The sequence below is a fragment of the Hyperolius riggenbachi genome, chromosome 3 (assembly GCF_040937935.1).
Source record: "Hyperolius riggenbachi isolate aHypRig1 chromosome 3, aHypRig1.pri, whole genome shotgun sequence".
Classification (NCBI taxonomy): Eukaryota; Metazoa; Chordata; class Amphibia; order Anura; family Hyperoliidae; genus Hyperolius; species Hyperolius riggenbachi.
Genome location: NC_090648.1, coordinates 412,472,057 through 412,488,384, shown reverse-complemented (window position 1 = coordinate 412,488,384; position 16,328 = coordinate 412,472,057). Strand labels below are relative to the sequence as shown.

The following is a 16,328-nucleotide window of genomic DNA, read 5'->3' as shown; positions in this document are numbered from 1 at the left end:
AGAGCTGTCCATGCTCGGAAGCCATCAAACCTGAATGAACTAGAGATGTTTTGTAAAGAGGAATGGTCCAAAATACCTTCAACCAGAATCCAGACTCTCATTGGAACCTGCAGGAAGCGTTTAGAGGCTGTACATTCTGCAAAAGGAGAATCTAATAAATAATTATTTAATTTCTTTTTTGTAGTGCCCAAATTTATGCACCTGCCTAATTTTGTTAAAACAATTATTGTGCATTTTCTGTAAATCCAATAAACTTCATTTCACTTTTCAAATATCACTGTGTGTGTCTCCTATAAGATATATTTAGCTTACAATTTTTGTCGTAACAACCAACGATTTTTACAGGAAAATCATGACTATTAACAAGGTTGCCCAAAGTTTCGCACCCCACTGTATGTCTTTAACCTATTTTGGTTCCTGGACGTAGAAACTACGTCCAGGAACCATGTGCGCTACCGCGCGCCCCCGCGGCAGATCGCGCGTGTGCACGCGCACTCCCGGCCGCGGATTCGCTAGCCAGGGAATCAATGTATCGGGCTATGGTGCCCGATCACTGATTCCTCTCCCCCGCTGAAAAAGCGACAGCTTCTCTCAGAAGCTGCACCTTTTCTGGCCGTTCCCTCCCCGATGCGCCACTCTAAGCGTGTGTTACGCTTAGAGTGACGTCATGTAAACAAACTCATGGCCGCCATCTTGTGGCCAAAAAGTAATACTACAACTGAAAATAAAAATAAATTAAAATGAACACACATTTACATTATAAATCTATTGTTTACCCCCCACCCTCCCAAAACTACCCAAATAAAATGTTTACTATAAAAAAAACAAAACATTACAATAAAAAAAAAACATGTAAATATTTACCTAAGGGTCTAAACTTTTTAAATATCAATGTAAAGATGAAATATTTCTATATTTTTTTTATTTTAAACTTGTTAATAGTGATAGATGCAAAATGGAAAAAATGCACCTTTATTTCCAAATAAAATATTGTCGCCATACATTGTGATAGGGACATAATTTTAACGGTGTAATAACCGGGACATATGGGTATATACAATACGTGAGTTTTAATTATGGAGGCATGTATTATTTTAAAACTATAATGGCTGAAAACTGAGAAATAATGAATTTTTCCATTTTTTTCTTATTCTTCCTGTTAAAATGTGTTTACAGTAAAGTGGCTCTTAGCAAAATGTACCCCCCAAAGAAAGCCTAATTGGTGGCGGAAAAAACAAGATCAGTTCATTGTGATAAGTAGTGATAAAGTTATAGGCTAATGAATGGGAGTTGAACATTTCTCTTGTGAAAACCACAGAACCTGAATGGGTTAAATATATAAAAACAAAAGCATGGATTATGAACCTTACTAGACATAAACCGTTTTTAATAAAAGAAAAAAAATCAGGACTTACTTTTTGTGTGTCAATATCCTGCCTAATAGTTATCATATCTTTATCGATTTTTTCTTTTTGCTTTTCACAGTCGTTTAGACGTGTTGTTAGTTCCTGTAGTTCTGTCTCTTTTTGCTGTACAGGGAAGATTGACACATAAGTAAAATTCCACTTATACAACCTTTAGAATAATATTAAAAGTAACTAATGTATTAAAATACCTCTTTGTATTCTTCCCTTCCATCACTGATGTATTTTTCAATGTCTTTCACGTACAAGTTGATTTTCTTCACTTTTTCTTTGATGTCATTTAGCTAAAGAGGAATATGCACACAAGGCATCAGACAGGAATCTGGTCTTAAAAAGTGAACTGACACCCATGGTAGAATATAAGAAAGATCTATGTTCACAGTATATTGAACTACAATCAGGACAAAAATCTTCAGTACACAAATAACAGATCTACAATTGAAAATTCTCTTGTGTAAAGCTCCAAACACACACAACCGCAAATGTTGGAAACAAATTGGTCAATGCAAGTAACGACGGTAAAATACAGCGATGATTGTCCACGTACAGCGATCTATCCAAATGATAAACACCTGATTCATTCAAAGTACTCATGTGTGCTGAATTTTGCACTTCTGGTCCTTCATTTTCAGGCCTCCACTAATGATTTGATTAGCGGACAGTCGTGTTTTCGCTGAATTCAAATGTTTGCTGATCTGGGATCGTTTGTTTTCTGACAAAGACGGTCTAGCCTGTGTATGAAGCTTTAAATGTGTGCTCCCCAAAAAACCTGCATTAAATCTTTTACAACCAATCACCACCACTGGATAAGATCTGCATTCAGCTCAAATTATTATTTATATTATTATTAGGTAACCCGTCGGGGTAATTTCTGAGACGGTTGTTGGGATAATTGAGCTATGGATAGAGTCTTGGATCATAGAGTAGCTGAATACCTGGGAGTTGGACATCCTACCATCCCAGATTTTCATCACTTACCGAAGATCCATAAACCGAGCTCCCCCGCTGGAGGGCAGGCCCATTGTTGTGGGCATAGGCTCCCTGGGGGAGCGTCTGAGTGACTGGGTGGATTCAATGATACAACCCCTTGTTAGGAGACTGCCAGGCTATGTGAAGGACTCCAAACACTTACTTGCTAGTTTGGAAAATTTTCAGTGGGAGCGGAGCTACACTTGGCTCACGATTGACGTGAGATCTCTGTACTCCTGCATCACGCATCATCTAGCCTTGACAGCTCTCCAATACCATCTAGAAAAATACACAGATTACTCCTCTGATCTCCGCATTTTCATTTGCACTGCAGTAGAATATCTCCTGATCCGCAACTATTTTATGTTCGAAGGTGTCTTCTACCTCCAGACACGTCGTGCCTCAATGGGAGCTAAGTTTTCTCCATAATTGGCCAACCTCTATATGGGGTGGTGGGAGGAGTTCCACATCTTTGGGGGTGGGGGACGCCGTCTGACTCATGTTGCGTGGTACAGGAGATTTATAGATGACATTTTGGTTGTCTGGAAGGGTGGTCCAGATGAAGTCCTTTTATGGAATGTCGTCTTAGTGACAATCAATGTAATATTCAATTATTCATGCTGAGCGGATCGTCCAGAAACAGCCTTATCAGTCCGCTGACAGCGCGTACACACGTGCTACTGTTGGCTGAACGTCCGCCCAGCGGTAGAGTCTGACGGACCCGTCATTGGCAGATGTAGTGCGTGTGTACGCACCTTTACTTTCAAGGGTGATATGATCTCCGGTACTATTTGTACAAATACTTATAGGAAACCGTGTGTAGGCAATTCCACCTTGCAGGCTAAAAGTTGTCATCCCGCTCACACCATCTGAGCAGTTCCCATCGGGGAGTTCATTAGAGCACAACAGAACTGCTTGAATGAGGAGATTTGAAAAGGGAATTGGCTTTGGTGGAAAGTCACCTGCCGGAAAGAGGGTACCCTAGATGGGACTATTGAGAGGGGCAGGCGACGAGCCTGCTCCATTCCTAGGAACCAATTGGTACGGGGCACTACCTCTGGGTGCAGCTCCAGGGAGAAGCCCACATTTGTCACCACCAATATCTAGAACTGCACTGCAGTTAAAAAACGTGCAAATACAATACAATACAATACAATAACATTTGTAAAGCGCTTTTCTCCCATAGGACTCAAAGCGCATAGTTGTGTCTCAGATTAATACAGGGTTGCAGGCTGGGTTGTGTTACAGAGGAGATAGTCAGATGTTCATAAATGCCAGACTAAAGAGGTAGGTTTTCAGTTTAGACTTAAATGCTTCCAGGGATGGAGCTGTCCTGATTGGGTGTGGCAGGGAGTTCCAAAGTGTAGGGGCAGCAAATCCATTCCTAAAATGCAGCAGGTGGTCACGGAAGTAAATGTGCAGTGAACCTAGTGATGTTTATAAATGCCATAATAACTGAAATTAGCCCCCCCCCGTCAAGTTACAGTCCCATACCCCTCTAAAACAGCATCCTTTTTCGCGTACACACGTTGCCTGTGTTTTTTTGACTTGGGATATTGCTGAAGTTAGTTTTTTGGAAATATCTCCCTATTTGTACACTATTCCAATGCAAGGTACACACCATACAATTTTCTGCTAGATTTACCTGCCAGACCGATTTTTTTCAACATATCAGATCTGAATTTCGATAGATGTTTTGATTTTCCGATCATTTTTTCAATCTTTTTTTTTTTAATCCATTTTCATAGCACTGAACGGAAATCAATTGGAAAAACTATTTTAAAACAATTGGAAAATCGAAAAATCAAGCAAAATTCAGTATGGACATGTTGGAAAAAATCGTCAGGTAAATCTAACAGAAATTTGCATGGTGTGTACCTAGCATTACACTAACCTTCCCCTTTTTCAATCAAGTATTCATAGTTGCATCAAGATAAAATAAATAGTCAAGAGCTCCCTATACACATAAATTAACCTCCTTGGCGGTATGGACGAGCTCAGCTCGTCCATGACCGCTGGCGGGCGCCCGCCGCTCAGGACCCGCTGGGCCGATTTTCAAAATTTTTTTTAAAAACACGCAGCAAGCACTTTGCTTGCTGCGTGTTGGTCCCGCTCGCCGCAGATGCGCCTCTATCTGCCGCCTAACCACCGCAACCCCCCCCCCCCCCCCCGCCGAGACCCCTGCGCAGCCTGGCCAATCAGTGCCAGACAGCGCTGACGGGTGGATCGGGACTCTGATGTCACGATGTCGACGACGTTGATTACGTCATCGCGATCATCGTCATGGCGATGGGGGAAGCCCGTAAGGAAATCCCACATCATGTAGCTAGCGCTAGGCTAGCTACATGATTTAATTTTTTTTTTTAAAACTGCTGCGCGGCCACCCTGGCGCAGGTAATAGAATGCCAGGGTGGTTAAGTAGCCATGTTCCCCAGATAACAGAAATAATCTGATCTGAGGTCTGAGTGACTGAGAGGCACAGAAGCAGGCATGGTACACATGAAGCTCTGGTGCCCATGGCAAGAGCGATACCTGCACACCTCTAGATACGCCACTGATGTGCAGCAAACATGATTCTCAGCTCCTGACTGCATGTTTGAAATCAAAACAGTAAAGCTTGATAAACCATGTGCTTCAGTAAACCTATTGTGTTGTCATATGAGGCGTGCCCATGCTAGATGTGCTGATGGATATCTACAGGATATTGATATTTTACCAGCTTGTCCTACTCATCCATCAGATGTCAGTGGAGCTCTAAATCAAATATCTTTGCCCGTACACCAGCGACACCTCCTGTTCTCTTGATCTCACAAGTAACAGCCTTTCTCCATCAGTGCCCCATCGACAAATTGGTTAAGGAGGGCCTCATTTTCTTATAAAGATTTTTACTACATTCAGTTTTCTTCAACTAAATCTAATTTAAAAAAATGCAAAATATGTGCCTGGCTTTGGCTACATTTGGTTGATCTGTCAATTGTTCTGTCAACCTGCCAACGTGCACCCAGCATTAGATACTTTATCTCCTGATTAGCTATGTACAGCAACACATGACTTTAAACAATGGTGAGATAAATATCTGTTTATTCAGTCTACAATCTTATCTGAAAAGTTCTGTTCTAGAGAAGGATGTGCAAACTTGACAGCATACTCTGTTATGAGGAAAACCTGTCGCCTGCTGTAGTTGAGCGATATAATCAGCTGAACAGACACTGGTAAAATTGGGGCGGTTGGGCAGTCGGAAGGGGAGAAAGACAAAAAGGAAAGCATGATTGATTTGTCATTGTAATGCTGGGTTTACACCATACAATTTTCTGTTAGATTCTTCTGTTAAATTTTTCTGTTACAATGCATAATTAAAGAGGAACTCCAGTGGACATTTTACTGTTGGCAGGTGATGTAGCTGCTGCATGTTTTTTGGCAGTTGGAAACAGCTGTAAACAGCTATTTTCCACAATGCAACAAGGTTCACAGACAGGAAACTGCCAAAAGTTTGAACTTTTCTTGTGGGAGGGGTTTCTTGTGGGAGGGGTTTCACCACAATATCAGTCATACAGCACCCCCTGATGGTCTGTTTGTGAAAAGGAATAGATTTCTCATGTAAAAGGGGCTAGCAGCTACTGATTAAGATAAAGTTCAATTTTTGGTCGGAGTTTCTCTTTAAAGAGAAACTCCAACCAAGAATTGAACTTTATCCCAATCAGTAGCTGATACCCCATTTTACATGAGAAATATTGCTTTTCACAAACAGACCATCAGGGGGCGCTGTATGACTGATTTTGTGCTGAAACCCCTCCCACAAGAAGCTCTGGGACCGCTGTACTTTTGGCAGTTTGTTACAATGTAACAAGGTTCACACACAGGAATTAGCTGTTCACAGGTGTCTTTAACAGCCAAAACAGCTAGCAGCAGCTACATAACCTGCCCACAGTAAAAATGTCACCATGTAATAAATATCAGAATGTAAATTGGGGAGAGGAAAGATTTTACAATGAGCAAACACTGACTAAATCATTTATACACAATTATTGTAAAAATGAAGCACTTTTTTTATTGCATTATTTTCACTGGAGTTCCTCTTTAAGGGTCCCATACACTCAGCCGATTTTTGGCCGATCGATCGATCAAAATCGGTTGATCGAAAATCGGTTGACCAATCGACCGATTGGCGGCCGATTTCGATCTATTTCAATCGATCTGGCAGGGTGGAAAATCTAGGTCGATCTGTTGAGATTGCTTATCATTTTGCATTGGCCCTAATGGAAATCTGATAGCAAAAAAATGCCTTCAGATCGATTTTCAATAGATTTCAAACTGAAATCTATTGGAAATCTGTTCCTAGTAAAAAATGTTCCTAAACACATTATATAGATAAGAAATCTATCTGATGATCTATCTGCTGCTAATCTAACGAGTGTATGGCCACCTTTAGATTATTTTCTGTAGAGAATGGTCATCATCTCTGGTGCATTGTCTTCTGTTTATCAGAATCACTTTTAAGCAGGCCATACACTGGCTCGATTCACGGCCGTTTCGACAGCAGATCCGATCCTGGGATCGGATCTGCTGCCAATCGCTTGCGCTAAACGCACCCGCCGATCCGATTTCCTCCCGAAATCGGATCGGTCCGTCGATCGCGCCGTGCGGGAAATTACCCTCGATCGCCCGGCGGTAGGAGCGCGTCGCTTGCGGCGTACGATTCGGGCCCGATCCGAGCATGTATACATTACCTGAAGCTGGCTCCGGGGTCCTCTTCTCCTCGCTGCACCGCATTTCCGCATGTCCCAGTGTACGCTTATACTTCCTGTGTCACTCCGGTGACCAGGAAGTTGAAATAGAGGGCGCCGGGAAGGAGCAAGAACAGCGGTGCGGTGTAGTGCGGAGAAGACGCCCGGGAGCCAGCCTCAGGTAATGTATACGGGGGGGGGGGGGGGGGGGATCAGATAGGGATCTGTCAGCTGGTCGATCTAATGGCACATCGACCAGTGTATGGCCACCTTTATTCGCCGAGTGCGCTGTTGGTGCCCCCGGAATTGAATATGGTACACATGGCAAGGCAGAGAGCAAAAAGACATAGGACATACAAACATTCATACATACATACATACAGGCATATCAGTTGAAAAGCATTGTGCCGGTGCAGTCTCAATGTTGGCGACTGGGGAACTGAGTTGTACACGGACTAAGCTGTGGAGGCCCGGATGGGAGGAGTGTTCAGTAGACAAGACAAGACAAATAACATTTATATTGCGCTTTTCTCCTTGCGGACTCAAAGCGCCAGAGCAGAGCAGCAGCCACTAGGGCGCGCTCTATTGGCAGTAGCAGTGTAAGGGAGACTTGCCAAAGGTCTCCTACTGAATTAGTGCTGGCTTACTGAACAGGCAGAGCCGAGATTCGAACCCTGGTCTCCTGTGTCAGAGGCAGAGCCCTTAACCATTACACCATCAGCCAACTGCAGTAGGAGGACTGCCTGGGGGAAAAAGGTGTTTCTTCGCCTCGTGGTTCTTGAACGGACTAGTCTGAAGCGGCGGCCCGATTGGAGGGGCTCAAAGAAGTGGCTTCCTGGGTGGGAGGGGTTTTGGGAGATCCTGCCGGCTCTTTTCATCATTCTGGCTGTGTGGAGGTCGAGAGGGGGCAGAGGTGTGCCAATGATCTTCTCCGCAGCGCTAATTACTCTCTGAAGTTTATACCTGTCCCTGGCGTTAGCTCCCGAATACCAGACAATGATGGAAGAGCAGAGGATGGACTCAACTGTAGCGGAGTAGAAACTGGTGAGCAGATCACGCGGGATGCCAAATTTCTTCAGCTGACGCAGAAAAAACAGCCTCATCTGAGCATTCTTCTGAATTCTGGTGGAGTTTTGCCCCCATCTTAGGTCACTAGTTATGGTGCGCCACTCTATGTGACGTCGCGAAACGGCTGTCGACCTCCCCACCTGCCTGTACCTCTCTCCGTTATACCTTTGGGATTTGTAATGTATGCCTTTTAATCTTTTTCAAATAAATCAAAAAGTTTTACTTAGGGATGTGCAAAGCCTCTTTTTCTGCATGTTGGACTTAGGTCACTAGTTATGGTGGTGCCCAGGAGCCGAACACTTGGTGCCCTGGTGACTTCAGTCTCTCCAATGAGGACTGGTGGAAGGGCAGGAGGGTGTTTTCTGAAGTGCACAATTAATTCGACGGTCTTGGATGCATTGAGGACGAGATTGTTTTGCTTGCACCAGTTACAGGTCCTCTCAATCTCGCTGTGGTAGGCTTGCTCATCATTGCTGCTGATGAGACCGATGATAGTTGTGTCATCCGCGAATTTCATGATCTTGACAGAGTCGGCAGTTGAGGTGCAATTGTTGGTGTAGAGGGAAAACAGAAGTGGGGACAGTACGCACCCCTGTGGTGCCCCTATGTTGGTGATTCTCACACTGGAGGAGCAGTTGCCGAGCTTGACTTGCTGTGTTCTGTTCGTGAGGAAGTCCCCGACCCACCTGCTGAGGGATGGGTCGACACCCAGTTGCGCAAGGTTGTTTAGCAGGATGTCTGGGCGAATGGTGTTGAAGGCCGAGCTGAAGTCCAAGAGCAAGATTCTGGCATAGGAGCCAGGTCTGTCCAGGTGCTCCGTGATATACGCCAGGCTGACATTGATTGCATCCTCCACTGACCTGTTCGCCCTATACGCAAACTGATGAGGATCGAGGAAGGCATCAGTGGAGCTCTCCAGGACAGCAAGGACTAGTCGCTCAAGGACCTTCATGATGATGGGAGTGAGGGCTACAGGTCTGAAGTTGTTGTGATCGATGTTTCCTGGTTTCTTGGGGACTGGGATAATTGTAAACCTTTTGAAGCAAGGGGGGACCCTGCCTTCCGCTAGGGATCTATTGTAAATGGAGGTAAGGATGGGAGCTAGCTGGACTGCACAGGTTTTCAGACACGTCGACGACACGCCATCCGGGCCTGCAGCCTTCCTGTGGTTGAGTTTGTGGAGTTGACGCAGTACATCCTCCTTTGATTGACTTTGATTTTGAAGACTTTGATTGACGCCGAAGCATCATCATGCCCCCATGGGCAGGTTAGAGGGGGAGGAATGTCCTTTGGTGTGGAGAGGTGTTCAAACCTGCAGTAAAACTCGTTGAGTTCCTCAGCTAGTTGGATACCAGGGATCGCCTGATGGTGGGCAGATTTGAAGTTGGTAACTGCCCTGAGGCCTTTCCAGACCTCCCGGGAGTTGTTTGACTGGAGACTGAGCCTCAGCTTATCAGAGTAGGCCCTCTTTGCAGCTTTTAGTTCCCGGTCCAGGGCATTCCTGGCCTCCCTGAACTCAGCTGGGGTGCCGGACTTGTGCGCCTCCTCCTTTAGTTTCCGAAGCCGGCGCAGCTTGCTGGTGAACCAGGGCTTGTTGTTAGGGAAGACCTTGAAGGTCTTAGTAGGGATGCACGACTCCTCACAGAAGCTTATATAGGAGGTGACGTTCTCTGTCCATTCAGCCAAGGTGGGTGCCTCCAGGGCTGATCAGTCCGTGCAATCTAAGCATGCCTGCAGCTCCATCATCTGTCCACTTTTTGACAGTCCTGATGACAGGCTTAGTGGATTCCAGGAGCCTTCGGTAGGTGGGGATCAGATGAATTAGGCAGTGATCCGAGTTCCCCAGGGCAGCTCCCTGAGTGGCCTTGTAAGCATTCTTTTGCACTGTGTAGCAGTGGTCCAGGGTGTTGTGGTTCCTGGTGGGGCAGGTGATGTGTTGCTTATACCGGGGCAGTTCCTGGCGGAGGTTGGCTCAGTTGAAATCCCCCAGGATGATGAAGAGGGCTTCTGGAAGAGCAGTTTCCCACCGCAGGATGCTGTCGCTGAGAACTTGTAGGGCAGTCTTCGTGTTCGCATCGGGGGGGATGTAGACTCCAAAGAGAACAAAGGATGTAAACTCCCTGGGTGAGTACTGGGGCTTGTAGTTGATGGCCAGTAGCTCAACATCAGATGGTGGTGGTGGTGAGGATAGTGGTGGTGGTGCACCAGGAGGTGTTTATGTAGAAGCATATGCCTCCTCCGTGCTTTTTCCACGAGAGGGCCTGATCTCTGTCTGCTCGAAAGATGTTGTGGCCCAGGCACCTGAAGAGCATTGTCCGGGATACTTTCGCTCAAGCTGTGTAGAACAATGCCTAATTGCTCGGCAGATAGATTTTAAGATAGATACATTTCCAACATGTTGAACTTTATCTATCCGGCAGGTAAATCATTGCAAAACAATGTCAAATCGAAATGTATCGAATCGAATCCTGATCGGACATGTCGGATTTAAACGGATCGTAAATAGAATCGTAATCGAATCGCACAAAGAATCGTATCGTGTAGATAGGGCTTAACAGAAAATTGTATGGTGTAAACCCAGCATAAAAAATGACATTACAGGCAAATTACTTATCCCTCAATTATCTCAGCACTAAGCATACTCTGTGCTATACAGACCTTTCTTTTTTTAAGTGAAGAAAGAAGCAGGTTTACGTTTCGGTTTCCAGTGTTCCCATTCAGACACACAATTAAAAAAAAAAGATATAATATAACCCTGTTAAATGATTTCTAGGATTCCTGACAGTTAACATTACATTGGAAATTGCAATTGTCCTGGTATGCAAGAGATCCCAGGTAGTCTCTGTTGACTTCTGGCACATTTAAAGAGAACCTGGAGTGAGAGTGATATGGAGGCTGCCATATTTGTTTCCTTTTAAAGGGAAGGTCCAAGCAAAATAAAAAAATGAGTTTCACTTACCTGGGTCTTCTACCAGCCCCATGCAGCCATCCTGTGCCCTTGTAGTCACTCACTGCTGCTCCAGTCCCCCGCTGGCAGCTTGCCGACCTCGGAGGTCGGCGGGCCGCATTGCGTACATTTTTACGCATTCCCGCTAGTGCAGGAACATTAACACATACATTTTTACGCGTTAGTGGTGCCATGCGTAAATTTTTACGCATTGCAACACCAACGCGTAAAAATGTATGTGTTAATTGGATGGAAAACGGTGCAGCCAAATGCATGCCTGATCGACTATGCAACTAATTTCAGGCCGAGCATGTCAACTGGACATGCTGGCCGATTGGGTCTGCGGCGGTAACGGCAAGCGATATTGAGGCGAGCAACAAACGCAACGAAACCCGCGACCCTGTCCCCCTAATGTTCAATGTGCCCAAGTATGGACGAAGGATGGTGCCCAGAGCCAGCAGCTGACAAGGACAGGTGATGTATAGTCCACTGGGCACCGGTGGGTACAGCGAACATAAAAAGAACAGCGTCGGGCTGGCGGAGCCGGCGTCACAAGGCTGGTTCCAGATCAATTTCAGCATGAAATTGACTGGGAATCGGCCTGCGGTGTATGGGCAGCTGACAGATATCTCTCTAATCAGGTTTGATTGAAGAGAGAGAGGTTTGTCTCTTGGTCGATTCTGCCCATCATCGCTAGATGTATGGCTACCATTATTCTTTTAGCTGTATACCTTGAACAAGCATGTATATCAGGTGCTCTGACTCAAGTCTGACCTGATTAGCCACATGCTTGTTTTACGTGTGTGATTCAGACACTACTGATGCCAGAAGATCAAGAGGCGAACCAGGCAACTGGTATTGCTTAAAAGGAAAATAAATATGGCTCCCTCCATTTCACGCTTACCCCAGGTTCACTTTAAGAAACAGTAGCTGAGTTTCAAGTCTGTCTTGTGTGCAGAGTTTATGCACAAACTAAAAGCTCAGCAAAAGCTACATAAAACTGTTGCACAAACCACAATCAAGAACTACACAACAATTACACAGCATGAAATGGAGAAGTCACCTTTTCTTGTACTGCTCTGTAGCTGGAGTCTTTTTTCTCAAGAATGTCATGTTTCTCCTGCTGAAGTTTTTCTAATGTTGTTTCCAGTGGGGAAACTTGCTCTCGAGCTTCCTGAAGGCAAATACATTAAATCTTTTAGCACAGGAAGAACACAACAAAACTACTGTGTAAAGAACAAACAGATAATGTGTAAAGCACACGAAAGGGCAAGTGAATCCTTGCTTGTGCACTTAATTTGATTCCAGACAACTATAATGTGTGCTTGACATACATAGAGTTTGCTCCATAAAATATGCCTGTTTTTCTAAAATGCAGGTGGACACAAAAGTGAAGGTGCTATTGTTAACAACCCATCATGACCAAAATTCTAGCGAATGTCAGTAGATAAAGTCATCATCTGATTGTTATGAGAAACACTTCCACTCTGCCAACATTGCATTTACTAAACTACAAGATCAACATCTTATTAAGTTAGCAGGAACAAAAGTTGACAAGGATGTAGAACCACACGCTAACATATTCACAGTGAAGCATTGATAAATCTTAGACCAGATTTGTATTATTGCAAGGTACTTGGGTACGGATTAGTCAAACAAACAGATTTATAGCAGCTACACATCTCCAGTTTCAGCTATAGTTAGGCTAGGTTCCCACTTGTCTGTTCAGGATCGGATCCATTTCAAATCAGATCCGTTTTTTTTAAAGTTTTCTTTTCATGGCGGCTGCCTCTCCCCCCCACAGGCTGTGACACAGAAAACTGATCAGTTTCTGTGTCCAAAGATGCCAGTGTAGAGGGGGATCCATTTTCATATTGCCCTTCAGTACCCCTGCGTGTATCAGGATCCATATCCATTGCGAGAAAATGCAGCAGATCCGGACCTTCCGTTCAGGTTTTGAAATCGGGTCCCCGCAAACGCAGACTTATTGGATCTTTTTTTTTTATGGGTAAAGACAGCTGCTATCTAAAACACAGATATCCGTGGCTCCGGTTTTGATCCGGCCTGAAAAACGGAGCCACGGATACGTTAATGTACCTAGTGTGGACCTAGCCTTAGCAATACTTGGAAAAGCTGGGTGCCCACTGTTTCTAGCTGGCTACAAAACTGTACAGCTACAAGTTACTGCTAAAGTAACACAAGCTATGTACACATTTTAATTAACATAGCCTGAAACGATCATTTCTTTTCATCGCGGGTAACAATTTATTCCTAATCGCATGCCCCCCAACCGTCCCGGATTGGTCGGGATTCTCCCGATTTGGGGGGGCACTCCCGCTATCCCTGGAAGCCCCACTTAAGTCCTGGCAGGCTGGGGAGAGAAGAGATGACAGAAATGATCGAGGCGCCAGCCGCGCCAATAAGGGATGCGGGAGCCTGCTTTACTCCTCCCTCCCTTCCTCTGAATGCCCCCACCTGCTGTGAATGTGTCCCCCCCTGTAGGCAGTGTGTGCGGAGCGGAGCGGTAGGTCCTCTTATCGCAATCCATGCGCACCGGCAACTAGTCTCTTGCTTCCTGTGACGTCATGGTAAACAGGAAGCAGGAGACTAGTTGCCGGTGCGCATGGATTGCGGTAAGAGGACCTAACGCTGCGCACACACTGCATACGGGGGAAAGGCACACATTCACAGCAGGTGGGGGCATTCAGAGGAAGGGAGGGAGGAATAAAGCAGGCTCCCGCATTCCTTATTGGCGCGGCTGGCGCCTCGATCATTTCTGTCATCTCTTCTCTGCCCAGGGCAATTTCCTCACCACACAGGGGCACCTTCCTCCTCACCCACGGGCATTCTCCCCCCCTTCCACTGACGACCCCCATAACCACTAGCACCCTCCTCACCACCCACTAGCACCCTCCTCACCCACTGGCACCCTCTTTGCTGACTGGCACCCTCCTCCTACCCACTGACACCCTCCTCCCCACCCAATAGCACCCTCCTCCCCACCCACTGGCACCCTCTTTGCTGACTGGCACCCTCCTCATACCCGCTGACACCCTGCTCCCCACCCACTGGCACCCTCCTCCCCACCCACTGGCACCCTCTTTGCTGACTGGCACCCTCCTCCTACCCACTGACACCCTCCTCCTACCCACTGGCACCTTTCTCCCCCACCCAGTGGCACCCTCCTTTCCACCCACAGGTACTCTCCTCCCCACCCACTGACACCCTTCTCCTACCCACTGACACCCTCCTCCTACCCACTGGCACCCTCCTCCCCACCCAGTGTCACCCTCCTTTCCACTCACAGGTACCCTCCTCCCCACCCAGTGTCACCCTTCTATCCACTGACACCCTCCTCCTACCCACTGACACCCTCCTCCCCACCCACTAGCACCCTCCTCCCCACCCACTGGCACCCTCCTCCCCACCAACTGGCACCCTCTTCTTTGCTGACTGGCACCCTCCTCCCCACCCAGTGTCACCCTCCTCCTACCCAGTGATGAGCAAATCCGATCCGGATGCTACTCGGATAGTAGCTATCCGGATTTCTCCCAGTAATGCACTGCGGCCTGGGCGGGGGATTTAATCCTTACCTATCATGACGTCTTCTTCGTCCGTCCCTCGGCGCCTCCCACGATGCGCTCCACTCCGGCGTCACGTGACTAAAAAACACTTCCTCCTTCCGGGTTGAAGGAGGAAGTGTGTAGTCACGTGACGCCGGAGTGGAACGCATCGTGGGAGGCGCCGAAGGACGGACGAAGAAGACGTCATGATGGGTAAGGATTAAACCCCCCACCCAGGCCGCAATGCATTACTGGGAGAAATCCGGATAGCTACTATCCGAGTAGCATCCGGATCGGATTTGCTCATCACTACTCCTACCCACTGGCACCTTTCTCCCCCACCCAGTGGCACCCTCCTTTCCACCCACAGGTACCCTCCTCCCCACCCAGTGTCACCCTCCTCCTACCCACTGGCACCTTTCTCCCCCACCCAGTGGCACCCTCCTTTCCACCCACTGGCACCCTCCTCCCCACCCAGTGTCACCCTTCTCCTACCCACTGACACCCTCCTCCTACCCACTGGCACCCTCCTCCCCACCCAGTGTCACCCTCCTTTCCACCCACAGGTACCCTTCTCCTACCCACTGGCACCCTCCTCCCCACCCAGGTTCACCCTCCTCCCTGCTCACTGACACCCTCCTCTCTGCCCACTGACACCCTCCACTTTTCACTAACACCCTCCTCCTACCCACTGGCACCTTCCTCCCCCACCCACTGGCACCCCCCTTTCCACCCAGTGTCACCCTCTCCCACCCACAGGCACCCTCCTTCGCAAACTCATTCCTCCCATTGTCACCCTCCTGCAAAAGCAGAGGTGTGGCTTAAGGCCGCACAGGGGGCGTGGCTTAAGTGTCCCTCTTTCACATCTTCAAATGTTGGGAGGTATGTAATCGTACAGATATTCTGTTCAGCTCCTGCCTGAGAAGTGTTCTTTTCTACAGACGGAAAAAACAAGCAGCGTTCTAAACGACATTAGCTTTAGCCAAATACTTTCTGTCATGGTCAATTACTGAAGGGGAGACTGACAATGCTGGAGGACACGTGTAAACTTTAGATTGTAACCTAAAATAACCATGAGCAGTTGTTTTATGCAAGAAAAACCACTGAAAAACAAGAGCTCGTTGAATATGCTCTCTTGGTCGCACTCCAGTCCATGTTTCAGTGCATGAGTGAGTACTATTCGCACATGCCCAGTAGCAAGAGGCTGCTTGTGCAAAAGCAGCTTGATTCTACTGGGCATGTGCAGACCATACTTGCACATACACAGTACGGTCGCATTTGTATAAGGATGGGAGCGTGGTTATGAAGAGGCAGGCAGCAGTAGAGGGGTCGTGAAGGATCTGGGAAAATTCAGTACAGAGTGTGTACAGTAGAGCATTCCAGTCCCTACCCGTTAGATGATCTGTAGCCACTGGCGTTTCCCAATGGCCAGTGCGGAGTGTGCACCTGAGTGCCTACTGCCATCCATCTGTCCATCCCTGCCTGTAACTCTAGCCATCCGCTTTCTTCCCTCAACTAATTTGCAACATTTGATGAGTGTGAGATGAAGTGTATTGCACCCTCAGACCAATTAGTTAGATCATACATGTCAAACTCTGGCCCGTGGGCTAAATCCGGCCCTCTGAGCCATCAG

The 16,328-nt window shown here is 46.8% G+C and overlaps 1 protein-coding gene across 3 annotated transcripts in view; it reads right to left on the bottom strand.

The window, feature by feature from the left end:
* The window catches only part of RAD50 (RAD50 double strand break repair protein), a 167,439-nt gene that overhangs the window by 43,502 nt on the left and 107,609 nt on the right, over positions 1–16,328 (bottom strand). For all 3 annotated transcript variants that reach the window (XM_068277463.1, XM_068277462.1, XM_068277461.1), the window contains exons 18-20: positions 12,196–12,306; positions 1,616–1,708; positions 1,416–1,529 (exon numbers count right to left, since the gene is read on the bottom strand). In XM_068277463.1, coding sequence (XP_068133564.1) covers positions 1,416–1,529; positions 1,616–1,708; positions 12,196–12,306 — 318 coding nt within the window. The remainder of the gene's footprint in view (positions 1–1,415; positions 1,530–1,615; positions 1,709–12,195; positions 12,307–16,328) is intronic.